Raw genomic sequence first — 13,819 nt, 5'->3', positions numbered from 1 at the left:
ACATTTAGAAGACAAAAAAAAATCTGGTGGTTTTGATGCTTACAAATCCCTCTGAATAACAGGATGAACAAATATTTGAAATAGTACTTTGCATTTTATTTACATAATTGTATTCTGCATATATAACACTATCTTGACATGTCAGTTAAATACTGTATTCTTTACTCCTGTCCTGAGCTACTTTGTGGTACTGTAGCATAGTGTTGCAGTATAGTGCTAATTAGTGGTTTTGAGGGACAGATATATAATAATACTGGGAGTATGGTGCAGATCTATGCCACGTACACTTTATAAATTAGTAGATTTAATGTGCTATGGATTTGAATAGATAAATGTAGTTCTCAGGTAAGATTGGTCAATTTTTTTTAATTAGACTTCAGTGTCATCATATACTAAAAAACCAGAACAGGCTCAGACATGTAATCAAAACAATACCACTGTATCATTAGTTAAATACATAAAACTTATACCTTAATTAATAGTTCATTAAGTTGGGTTACTGATGCCCGACTTTCCGCAGCTTCATCTAGAAGAAAAGTAATTGTTGGGTTCTTGCAAATATTCTGTTTATCTTGGAGCTGTCTTTTCCCTTCTTCAGCCAACAGAATGGAGAGGAATTGCAAACTGGCCACATATAAGTCAGGGCACATGGTAGACAGACGCACGCAATCACAAACTGTATCTAAAAGGTTACATAAAAAAAAGAAACACATTTAGCACCAAAAAAAGCTCAAATATTTCGGAACAAGAACAGATAGGCCACCACTTGAACAACAGTTTTTGGGGTTTGTTTTTTGGGGTTTTTTGCATCAATGGCCGTTTTTGCACTTGTTCCTCCCCACTACCCACCATCATGGAGGTGACATATGGGGCTGCTGCCCTGGTCACGCCCCCTGTTACACTACTTTACACACTAAACCTCAGCTACATTGAGTACTACCAATGAATATGTAGGTTTAATGTTTTGCATTAAACCTGCATAGGAAGAAAAAATGAGTATTAAAACAGCTTAGTTCATGAGTGCCAAATATATAGCACATGGGCTGGATTCAACCCAGAGATGCTCCATCCAGCCAACTGGTGAGCTAGAGAAGGTGAGACATGATCTGCTGCAGCATTTGGAACCCCTATGGACATGGCCCTTTGTGGCAGGAGGGTAAGCAAAGACTTTGATGACACAGTCCTGCTACCCTGAAGACTGCTTGACCCATTGCAACAGCCACAGCAAGTGTCCACTTTAGGTTAGAACTCTGCATTATACCAATGCAGTGATTCTCAGCCAGGATACCATGGTACCCTAAGGTGCCATGAGCACTATTAGAAGTGCAAATCCTACATGCAATTCACAAGATCAACTAAGAAATTCCTAATAGAAATGCACAGTGTTAAAAACATTCTGATCTGTTGTGGTCATTCTGAGTGCTTTGTAACAGAGAAGTTGTTCTTTTATTTTGATTTGTCCAGTCAAAAAAAAATGAGTGAAAGCTAAGAGCTGGCATTTTCCAAGGAGTGCCCTGAGTCTAAATGTGCTAATAACAATCACAGTCAGATGCTGTTACTGGAGATTTACTTTGTTAGTCCGAGATTCATCAAGTTACTTGGTAGATATCTAAATTGAGCCCAGACTTTAAATGCAACTGCTCTCGTATGTGAATGTAGATGTGCTTGAATACTTTGCTGAATTTGAGCCTTAATTCTCAGATACAAGCAATACAAGTAACATGAATAAACACTCAAATTGAGTAAGAAAAGCTTATGACTTTGACAAATATTTTTCAAACATTTATGTTTCCAGAGTACAACTAGAAAACTTATACTTGTTAGAAAAAGATAAATACAACATGACAGTGGCTTGTTTCCATCATTAATTAAAGCTGACTGATTTAGCCAAAATTTGCAACTGACAACTGTTAAAATACATACATTACAAACACATTTGTAAATCAGAATAGAACAACAGGATCATAGAAAATTAGGTATGGAAGGGACCTCAGGAGGTAACCTACTCCAACCCCCCTGCTCAGGACCACCCCCGACTATATCATCCCATCCAAGGCTTTGTCTACCCAGGTCTTTAAAACCTGAGAATAACATCTGCAAGACTACATTACTAAATTACTAAAATCATAAAAGAAAGTTATAAAAATTTAAAAAAGGGGTCAATATATACTTTGCCTCTCCTAACCATAAAGCAAATACAATTTATGTTTATTGTTACAGACATGTCCTCTGAAAATACTTGTTAGCATCTAATCGGAATTCATGCTAGTTTGTTATTAGCTGCAAGGTTTAAACCTATCTAAGAATAGGTGTTACCAATTATTGCAGTCCAATGATTTGCAAGAGCTGCTGTCACAGATGGAAGAGAGATTTGGCCACTTTTCCTTAACAATGTAGCCAGAAGGCTAAACAAGTCTGTCCATGTTTGGTGAAGAGCAGATGTTAACTCAGTATCTACAAATAGAACATACAAAGTTCAAGCTAATAACACCCACATGCAAAACTGGATATCTAAGTTTGATCATACAGATTTACATTTAAAATAAAATGTGATGGCATTATCAAAAGCATTTATTTCCAAAATGCTGTGGGGAAACAGCTTAACAAAGACAGAGTAAAGGTGAATGGGAAACATATACCATACACTCCTAAAATATTAGTATGCAGAAAAGAAACTAGTAACTTTACAACTGAATGCCTAATCTTAGGAAACATGGTATTGATTTTGCTAAATAAAAAGTTGCAACTGTTTGTCTACAGTACAGATAACTATATATTACCCAAGCCATCCTTAGCAGATATAGAGAGGATCATGAACACATTTTCTAAAAGAGGTTTCAGTAGCTCATCTTGGATCACAAGCTGAATATCTACTAATAAGCATGACTGCAGAAGCCTGGATACTGATGATAAATACTGAAGCAGCAACAAAACCTGTTAAGCATAATAAAAGGGACTCAGAATTAAGCTGTAGTTTTGCACCTGCATTACCTCAGAAAATACTACATTATGTTACTTAATACCCCCTTCTGAATGAACACACATGCACACATCTCAATTATACGTATCAAATATATATAATTAAGATACATATCAACTAGATGTGAAAAAAGAATGAATAGGGCAGACACCAAAAAGAACTAGTCTTAGTTAAGTATTTTGATAAATGCTAGAAAATTCCTACTGCCAACATTTGTATGAAGTCACCTGCACGAAATCTAAAGCAGAAATGTTGATAAAAGAATACATATGTATCCAGAAAACAGCAATCTTCTTTTTTTTGCAAAATATGTCACTGTTATTTTCTTTCAAAGGTGATCCAATCAATTATGTTTTTGAATGTTTAATAAATTTCTCTCTAAAGTCTTTTGATTGTTTCTGGAAATTTGCACAGAATAATACAGAATAAATTCTATAATGAGAACACCACAATTCTTTTAAAGTTATGTGGACACTAAGAATATTTTTAAAAACCCTATTTTCCTGGATGTAATTCAGGTGCTGTAGAAAGCCTTGGTATTTTTTTAAATGATGCAATAATATTCAACTTGTTGGAAATGAGTGAAGAGGAGAAAGACCTGGGTGTACTGTTTGATCAGAGTACACACCAGTTAAAAGTGGGATGCAGTTATTAGGGAGGCAAACAGGATCATAGAAAAGTAGGGCTAGAAGGGATGTCATAAAGTCATCTACTCAGCTGTCTCTAGGTAAATTTTCCTAGCATGAAAACAAACCTGGGAGAATTCTCCCAGATCATTTGAGCATGTGTATGCAGCCACTAATTACCAAAACCGTAGAAAATATTCCAGATGAACCATCACCAGTGACTTTTACAATAGTACTCCTTTCTCCTCTCCTGCTGTATCCTAAAACTGCATTGACTGGTATAGTGTAATCAGGGGGTGATCCTGTTCTAAGCAGGCAGCTGGACTAGATGACCTCAGGATGTCCTTCTCCTCTTCACTCACTTTCAGCAGATGGGCTACAAGCACACAGCATAATTTTTTTTGTTACTAAATAACTCTGTATTTTGTCCTACTGAATTTTACTTCATTCTGATTACTCCAGTGCTCCATGTTATGCAGTTCTTCCTGCATTACCTAATCCTCCTCCATACTGAGGATGTCTCCTGGTTTTGTGTGTGTCATCCCTCTTTCCAATATTTGTTCAATTATCTTTTGTGAAAATAAGAGTGGTCCTAAAACTAATTCTTGAGGAATTCCATTAATATCCTTTTTCCGGCTTGATGCATCTTTTTTTAAAACACTACCCATTTTTATCTCCCATGTGGCTACTTTTCAACCCATATAAGAATACTTCTGCTAATCCCCATCTTCTCTAGCTCCATAACAATTTCTCATACAGCATTACATCAATTGCTTTAGTGAAGCCCAGAGAGATTAAATTTACCACTTTTTCTCTGCATAAAAAAATCAGCTATCTTGGCAGAGAGCACTGTAGAAGGGTCTGGCATAATTTATATTTCATAAGTCATTGGTATATATAGCATCAATATATAGGATGTTTATAAAGTCCTTGTACAACTTTAAACTTGAATAACTTTGGATGTACACATGATAGAAGCAAACTGTAAATGGTGATTGAAAGAATAATTCATTAAGGTTTTTTTTTTAGCATAGTATAAGCTATGCATAGGGTACAGATCACAGAAGCAATTCATGAACTCATTCAGCAGCAACTGGAATATGTTTTCTACTGGTTGGAAAATCAGATTCAACAACATATCACAAAAGATGGTGGTTATGTTGAAGTCTAGAAAATTGAGCTGTACTGTATCAAAACGTAATGAATTATGCTTTCAGTCACCATTTACAGTTTGCTTGTATCATGTGTACACCCAAATTTATTAAAGTAAATTTGCAGAAGGACTTTATAAGCACCCTGTGTCTTCCTGTTAATATGTGTGTTATGTTATTTTCTTTTTAGAATTTTCTGTGACATGCTCTAACCAAATTGTTCCATGTATCACTGTTGTATAAAGGAAAACTACCATACTACTCAAATAGAAGGCGAGGGGTCCCTCCCAAACAACATGGGAGAAAAAAGCCCCTCATCTTATATTTGCGTACAAAGTAGAAGGGGGAGCAGGCAGCTGCTGCAACTCTGGCTCTAGCCCTGAACCTAAGTTGGGACCAGAGTTAGATTCACAGAAATCCTCTGCCTCCATTTCTTCTCTGAAGCTTCTGCCACCTGCCCCCACCCTTCCTCCCGCAGCTTGGCTTCAGCTCAGGCAGGGGTCTTTCCCAGGCACAGAGTCTATGGAAACTCCTTCCTCTGTCCAGCCAATCAGCAGCACCAGCACTGCTACATTGCTTGCCTGGCCAATCAGCTGTGCGGACAATGATGCATGGCTAGGCAATGGCTGAGTTTCCATGTGCTGTGCTTTGGGATGGAGCAGCCTGAGCAGCATCTGATGGTTAGGACTGGGGGAGGGGAAAAGGCAGAAACTGCAGAGTGCTGGGAGGAGAAAAGGGGAAGAGACTGGGGGGAGTTTAGGGGAGGGGCAGATGCTGTGGGGAGCCAGGGGCAGGGGAAAGAAGTGGACAAGGAGGCAGTAGGCAATGGGGTCACCTGATGCTCCTTGGCCACTACTTTCCCTGATGTATCAGTAGGGTGATAGTGGGGGTGGGATTCAAGACAATCCTCCAATACTTAGATTCTATACCTAGAAAAATTATAACAAATTTATAAAATTTCCATATATAAAATCTAATTATTGGGGAGTCATCTTATTTTCAGGGTTGTCTTATATACATATACACACACACGCACGCACTTAAATATTTGCAGGATTAGGACCTGAAATCAGGTGATCATATCTGTTGTGTGAACTAGGTAATAAATAAGATGAGCACAATAAAAGTGTAATGCTTTGCACATTAGGTAGCTATTTAAAACTAAAACTATTTAAGTCAGTAACAGCATGATAGGTTGAGACATCAGTATATTAAATCAGACAATTTAATGGACGATTTGTTATGTGCTTTTTGAATACACATAGTTTTCTATAAATAACGTAAAATTTGTTTGTGAAAACGCATGCAATTTGTTCAAATTTTACCTTTTGTTTAAATATGTCAGAACAGTTTTTAATAAAAGGGAAAGTATTCTAAGGGTGCATATAAACATTTGCTACACCAAGTCAACTATCACTCGGGTTGCTGAAGTTGTATGATCATAGGTTGGGAGTAGTGTATGTAGACGTTTACTGGTGCCAGGAACAGAGTATAAGTAACTAGGGGTGGGGGGAAGGATGGGTGGGATTGGGAAGGCTGGCGGGTCTGTGAAGGGGATCAAGGTGTTAAAAATAGCCCAGTAAGGGGGAGAGGTAGGAAGAGTGCAGCCTTAGGGCTGGGATGAGCAACTAGGTTTTCCTGGCCCCAAGGCGGTGCTCCAATTGTGTGCAAATGTTTGCTGTTTACCCATTCCTGATCTAAGTTAGTGAACTAGTGGGTTAACCCAAACTAGCAAACATTTGCACCCAGGTGAACTCAGATCAGCACTACAATTTTTGGCCCAATTTAAATCCACAAACGTCAGCACAGACTAGCATTTGGAATAATCTAACTAGTTAGACTGATCTAAAAGTAATGCCTGCACAGTCGTAATTACTGGATATAGCACTATTGTAATGTTAACAAATACTTCTTAATAGAAAATTTGTGGCAAAATGATTATAATAAAAATGTCACTAAGACCACAACTATGCTATATTGTCACCATAAAAAAAATTCTGTCTGTGACAGTTTATAATCCACCTGTTCGTAAGCACACTAGGTAGAGATAATACAGAATTGGTTGAACATGTAACTTAAAAAATAAGGTTTAAAAAATTGTTTTCTTAAGTAATTTAAATGTTAAAAATATTAAAAACTTAGTATCTTGTGGCCCAATATTTTTAAACATAATTATAAATAAATAGTCTGCTGTGAATAAAACATGTAGTCTACTTTGCTTCCTAATTCATGAAAGGATCTTTAGGTACAAGTCATGTTTTAACAATTACATGATAGATTAGGAAAGCTCTGAAGCAGTTACACCAGGATACTGGGTTTATACTGTATCAAACAGACATAATATTTGAACAACTTCCTTAAACCTCAACATATTTCAGCTCATGTAATTTTGCATCTGTAAATTTGTACACCACTAACCTGCACTTTTGTATGTTCATTATGACATGGATGAGGCAATGGAGCTTTCAGTTCCAAAATACATCTCTCTACCAAGCTAGCATTTACAAGGCTAATGTAAAATATAGGATAACAAAATGTTAGAAATATATACAAGGTAAAATATAGTTCAGTAATTCAGAGTACAATATTTTACAAGGACATTATTATTATCCAAAAACAGTCATACCAGTATAAAACTCTTAATATGAACGTAACTACGCTGGTGCAAAAATACTTGGAAATAAAAAACCCGACTATATCAGTACTACTTCTAGTATGATACATTATTAAATAGGCAGAGAGCTGCTTTTCTTCTTTTCATATTTTGTACAACTAAAAAAAGAGAATTGCACTATGAAGTATAAATCACTTGCTACTCTGAATATCTGACTAGATCATATATTAAATTTTGAAAAAAAGAATCATGAATATCCACCTATTTAGAGATAGTTTGCAATTACAAGGGTAAAGAACAATCTTGTACTAAAAGACTCAACCAAAACAGTGAGAATCACCTATCTGGAAACAAAGACCTATTCTGTGAAGATAAAATTAACATGTGTGTCTATGCTTCTACTGGCTTCATTTAAAAAGCATTTGTGAAACCTCAACCTCAACCCAAAAGCCAATCAATATCAATAACAGTTTTGGTTAGAAACATGGGTATTATTGCTCATTGCATTCTACTTTTTCTCTATTTCTACACTTATTTGTAGATCAGCAGTTATTTATCTCATACCTACTGAGAAGTGGTAATAAGTGTGCTTTTTGGAGTGCAATTCCAGTATCCTTTGGCATGACAGCCAGCAGGTTGTCCAGAAGGCTACATACAGCTGACACAAGAGGAGGTGTGACTACAGCACACTGTTTAGAGAGAACAGCGGACAGGGGAGAATCACATAGACTTGGAGGTGCTGTTGTAGTTGTGTCACTCTGACCTAGAATACAATATTCAAAACAAAAACCAACACTAGATGATAAGGCAGAGCCATTATATGACATAATGAACTACTTCATTTCTCCAAGTAATGAGAAAAACTTCTTTATATACTTTTAAACAATAAATTAAGGGATCTTGAAATAACATGCTAAGCATCATATGATTATTCCTCTAAACTATAGGAAGTCAAACATACAATACTGCTTGACAGACTTTGGAACAAGAGACTAACATAGTAACCAAAGACAGAAACAAAAATGATGAATAAAATATTTGCATGGATTATTTTTTTATTTTCTTACATTTGTAATCATTTATAATAATGTATATAATTTGTGGTAATCTATTTCCTTTAAATAGGACAATTAGCAATGTCCATACATCTGAGAAACCCAATCTCCATGATTATCCTTCTGAGGAAGAAAGATACATATCCATAAAATGTGCAAGATTTTCAAATAAATTCAGAAAATAATTTAATTGCTTTATATAACAATGTGCTTATTTAAAAAATATTTTTCTACTGAGTACTGACACTTTTTTTTTTTTTTTTTTTTTTTATAAGGATGACTGGCATATTAGGAGAGATGAAGAATGACTGAGACAACAACTTTTATAACTGAAGATGATTTATACATGGCATTGATTTATTTAATAAAACTTAGTGTTCTGGAAAGCTGATAGAATGACAACAATGGAATCAGAATTCCAACAAATAGATGCATCTTAAACAAAATCACTACAGGCATCCCTACATAGCCAGAACAATTGAACAGTCCTGTTCCATCTTTAAAAGTAAAGAAAGTTTCTTCACCACTTAACCCTATTTCTTTGCTGGCTAAGTATTGGATATGTTGGCGGGCAAAGGAAGTCTGTTACCAATATAGAAATTTGCCCAATAAAAGCTGATCGAGATAGCTACACCCCACCCCCTCCAAATGAATGCAACTTCTGATCATAACCAACTTGCTTACAGCATGCAAATATTTTAGGTCACTACTTTAAAGACAAGTCTGCTCTCCAAAAAAAATCCTCTTCCCCAAAAGACTGTGCTTAATTTTTTATAACCTTAAGCAGCAGCTGCTAGATACAACATTCATGTGCAATTCACTCCCATTCCATAAAGACACCAGATTTTATCAGCAAATCTTGGGTAACATGAATAATCCATCCTCTCCCTGTGCGCACGCGCACACACACACACACACACACACACACACTCATATACATATATCAAAAGTTTTTAAACACAAAAAGTTAAAATCAAACTCATCTGGTTACCTTGAGCCATAAGTCGATCAACAGGTGTTTCAGGGATAAAGCTAGTCAAATGTGATGAGACAGGCACCTGCAACTCAGCAGCACTTCCTACTGACGGTGATGCAGAAAGGATCTAAGAAACCATGAAAGTAATGTTGTTTATTTATTCCAAAAAATATTAAAAATAAACAGAATAAGCCAATTACAGCTAATTTTTCAGGAAAAAGTGGGGTTTGTTTGGGTTGTTGTTGTTGTTGTTGTTGTTTTTTTTAAATATGTAGTGTTCAAAAGTTGTTTCCCTGAATTCTATCAAAAACAGTTCCCATCTGAAGCACCCCAATTCCAGAAATTCATTACAATTATGCACACTGACCTTTCCCACCTTTTTTTAGCTATGCAAAATGAAACAAAAATCTGCCATAATGGAATTATATTTTTGCCACACTTTTTAAATGTGTTTTGAGTAATTATAGTTAATTATCTAGATGAAGATGGATAATGAGAGGTATCAATGCCTGTCATAAAAATAATTCAAAGGTATATCAGAGATATACTGAATATATTTTTTCTTCTTAAAAATACATGTATTTGAAAGTATAGCTTAATTTAACAATCTATTCAAGATATTTAAATAAAATAAATATTCAAGCAATTAGTTTGCTACTGAAATTTTAAAGAAAGGAGACACTGAACTGATAGAAGTCATTGGTTCACACCTGGAACCAAATTTAATTAATGTGCTAAACCCAGATTTCAACAGCAGTTGCTTCTAGAAGAGGCACAGTGTTCTGCCTTCTCAGGAAGGAAAAATCTTATTCTGTTTAATCCCTAGTTCATACAAAACAAAACAAAACAAAACAAAACAAAACAAAACAAACACTAGGTATGAAAGGATGGACTTTGCTTTCTATGATACTGTGCTTGCTATGGTAAATTTGTGATACAGAAATGATCTAAAATTCTGAAGGATTTAATCAGAAACACCCCAAATAAATATACACAATGACTTACATACAGATAAAACATATCTTCCTCTAGTATCAAAGTGTAATATCAAATTAGACCAGCCAATGTGAGAATAAAATTCACAAAAAATATAACTAGAAAGTACAAATGAAAAACAAAATTAAAAACAAAACTAAAATCAATTATTTAAATCAACCCAGATCCAAAATTTCCGGAAAATGATAATACACTAACATGCGAATGCTGTTACTTGTATTACATTTTTACATTCCCCCCCTCCCCCCCATGCGTTCTGGGCTTAACAGATGCCAGAATCTTATAACGAGGTAAGGTAAATAAGATCCAAGGTAAGTAGAAATCAATAATTTAAAGAACTTCTAAAAATACAACTCTTCAGCTACTTACACTTGTTAAATTTTTATGGTAACGGATAGGAGTTAAAAACGGATTTCTTTTTTAGTTACCCAAGTAAAACACATGGAATAACACAATGAAGTCATTTCACAGTGGCCTTCTCAGGAAGGAAAGTTCTCGCTGCCTTCATAAACTGCCTTTGATAAAGAACTGAGGTTCTGGGACATTATATTCAGTAAAAGCATATCTTTACTACTGCCTCCATCAACCCATGGGGAGTAAAATAAAGCTTTGTTATGGTTTAAAAGCAAAACAAAAGAATTTGAAATGTGGGGGGGATGGAGTGAGGGTTATTTATGAGGCAGCTAATACAACTGGATGGGAAAATGTGCAAAAAGTGCAAAAGAGATTTGACTTATTGGACTTTATCCATCATTACTTATGAATTAAAAATCTTCTTAACCTCCAGTATAAAAATCCCACTGGCATTTCTCTAATAGGTTTTCAATGATTAATTCTAGTCAGTGCTCCATTCAAAGGTTTAAATCATATTATATAGCACTCTGGTAACCAAGGATCCAAACCGTAAGCACACATTTTTATAATATAATGAGAAGATTCCTTAGAGAAGAAAAGCCACAACTGAAAGCTATGGACACATTTGGGAAACGGTTTTAGCTCCTTTAATCTGTACCACATTTGGTATGAGTTGTTAAAAACTGGCCATTCTGATCAGATAAGCATTCTTGAATAAGGAATACATATTCCTTCACGTTTTTATAATGCTGAGCATGGTAAGCTGATGTCTTCCAACACTAATTCTAGATATAAAACATATTAATTATAAGAATAATAGGTGATTGTATTGTACAGTTCTACTACCCAAGCTATAATCTAACAGAAAATCTGAAGATGCAAATCAGAAATCTATCAAATTCCTGTAATGTGAAACTCTGATAGAGGAAGGCAATGCAGACCACTCAAGAGGTCCAAATGGGCCTGGGTTTATTCTCAATTCTGCTGCTGTTTAGTTCTGCAATGATGAATGAATAACTTCATCCCACATCCTTAGTTTCTCTGTCTGTAGAATGCTAATAATTGGACTTGTCCATTTATAAAACACTTTAAGATCTATTAAAGAAAGAGTACTGTATAAGAATTAGGAATTTTTCATTTTGTAAGCCAATTAATTGTGGATTTAAAAAAATCTTAATTTTTTAAAATCAGAGGTAGGGTAAAATAAGATACAAGAAAGAAAGAAAAAAATAACATCACTTTTTTAGAACCTTTGCTTACTTGGTCTTTGATAACAGATAGTAAAATGAAAGTAGGAATTTCATTCCATTAAAAACATTTTTACTCATCAAAAAAAGAGAGCGAAAGAGAAAGATGCCATTAGTTTCTGGAGGTTTACTGAACCAGAAAGCAGTTCCCATAAACAATAAATGACACTCGTAACAGATTAATCTGGAAGTTTTTAAAAAAATTCCATTATAATATCAGAGTATTCCTACTGGCAATTATATTATTTGGTTTGGTAGCTGGCAATTCTTGGCTATTTGAAATCAGTACCACAAAATGTACACTGTAGATGAATGTTTCTATATTTTCTTCTCCAATGAGATAACTGGGCTCTCTCTCAGGTGTGATGGGGAAAGCATGACATCTAGTGGGCTTGGAGTAATTATCTTCTCATTATTTTTAATTGGAAAAAGGTTTTAAAAAACAAAGACTGATATATGTCTTAAGTTCCAAATAACAGCCACTTAAAAGCTAGCTGCCTCTCCCACATCCCCCCCCCCCAAAATGACTTTTTTCATGTTCAGGACTGATCTGGAAAAACCCAACATAGAAGAATTGATAGGAGGCAAGGATTTTTGGAGTGATATCTACTATTGGACCAACTAATCAGGCAGATTATTGTTTGTTTAGTTTCACTAATGTCATTGCCATGAGGGCATTTGGTGCATTGGATCAGATTTATCACATTTGAGGGAAAGCATGTATAGGAACCAGTGATTCTTATGGATTCACTAGTCAATTGCCCGTCAAGAATGACGGGGGGGTGGGATGGGGAAGGGAGCAGGGGAGTGGCCAGAGGCACGTGTATGCCTCCCACCCCCCTGTGTTTCAGGTCTAGCCCTACTCCCCCATCTCCACCCCTCCCCTCTTCTCCCCAGTCTAGGCCTGTTCCCACCCTACCTCCCTTTTCAGTCTGGGCCTATTCACCCTCACCCCTGTGCTCCGGATCCAGCGCCACTCCCCCCACCCCACGCTCTAGGTCCACCCAGCCCATGGCCACCTGCCACCTCTTCCCGCTCCCCTCCCTCCCAGCTGTTGGCAGGGTCTTCTGGCAGAAGCAGCAGAGCACAGCCACCATGCTCCCCCTCCCTCTCCCTTCTGGCTTTTATTGGGACCTGGCAGCTCAGCATCTGGCATTGCCCCCATTTCTTGTTCTCAGCGTTGCTTGAAGGGAGCAAGCCGAAGCCAGCGCCTCACCTCCCCCATGCTCTGAAAGGTTCTCACTGCCACTTTGCCGTCATGGTGGCGCTCCATTATGCCGCCTCCTGTTGAATGCTTGTGGAGCACTCCAATTGGCTGTTTCAGTCAGCCAATCAGACTGCAAATAAAGCATTATGGACAGACAGACAGGCAGACTAAGGCTTTTATAATATTAGAATTGTGCAGGTGTTAATTGTTGCAGCCATGGAGACATGCTGACAAGTTAGGCACCTATTGTTACGGCAAGGCTATGTCCCATTTGATGTCTACTGAACAGCGGGGAATTTGCTTCTGATGACAAATTTGGGCAAGGTTAGGAGATTGTTTGAAAGGCAGGATAGATGTCCAAATATCAGTAAGGACAAAGTTTTTTGGTTTTTTGTTTTTTTTTTTAAACAGAAAAACCACTCCCTTCCAGACCTCCTGAAGCTTATGCTCAGGTGAAATCTACCCAACACCTTGAAAAGGCAAGTTTGGGAACAAAAATTCATCAGCTGGCTAGACACTAGGAAACAATGACTACATACTGAATACTGAAAGTAAAGACATTCAAGAATGTTAGATCAAGTTAAAAATGGCAACCTGGTCTAAGATAAGTTCA

The 13,819-nt window shown here is 36.4% G+C and overlaps 1 protein-coding gene across 2 annotated transcripts in view; it reads right to left on the bottom strand.

Moving 5' to 3' along the window:
• The window catches only part of RTTN (rotatin), a 181,680-nt gene that overhangs the window by 34,487 nt on the left and 133,374 nt on the right, over positions 1-13,819 (bottom strand). For both annotated transcript variants that reach the window (XM_019524619.1, XM_019524626.1), the window contains exons 35-40: positions 9,418-9,529; positions 7,936-8,134; positions 7,176-7,266; positions 2,781-2,934; positions 2,317-2,454; positions 471-682 (exon numbers count right to left, since the gene is read on the bottom strand). In XM_019524619.1, the coding sequence (XP_019380164.1) occupies positions 471-682; positions 2,317-2,454; positions 2,781-2,934; positions 7,176-7,266; positions 7,936-8,134; positions 9,418-9,529 (906 nt within the window). The remainder of the gene's footprint in view (positions 1-470; positions 683-2,316; positions 2,455-2,780; positions 2,935-7,175; positions 7,267-7,935; positions 8,135-9,417; positions 9,530-13,819) is intronic.

Source organism: Gavialis gangeticus, unplaced genomic scaffold (genome assembly GCF_001723915.1).
Source record: "Gavialis gangeticus isolate Ggan-Ray unplaced genomic scaffold, GavGan_comp1, whole genome shotgun sequence".
Classification (NCBI taxonomy): Eukaryota; Metazoa; Chordata; order Crocodylia; family Gavialidae; genus Gavialis; species Gavialis gangeticus.
This window is presented reverse-complemented; position numbering and strand designations above follow the sequence as displayed.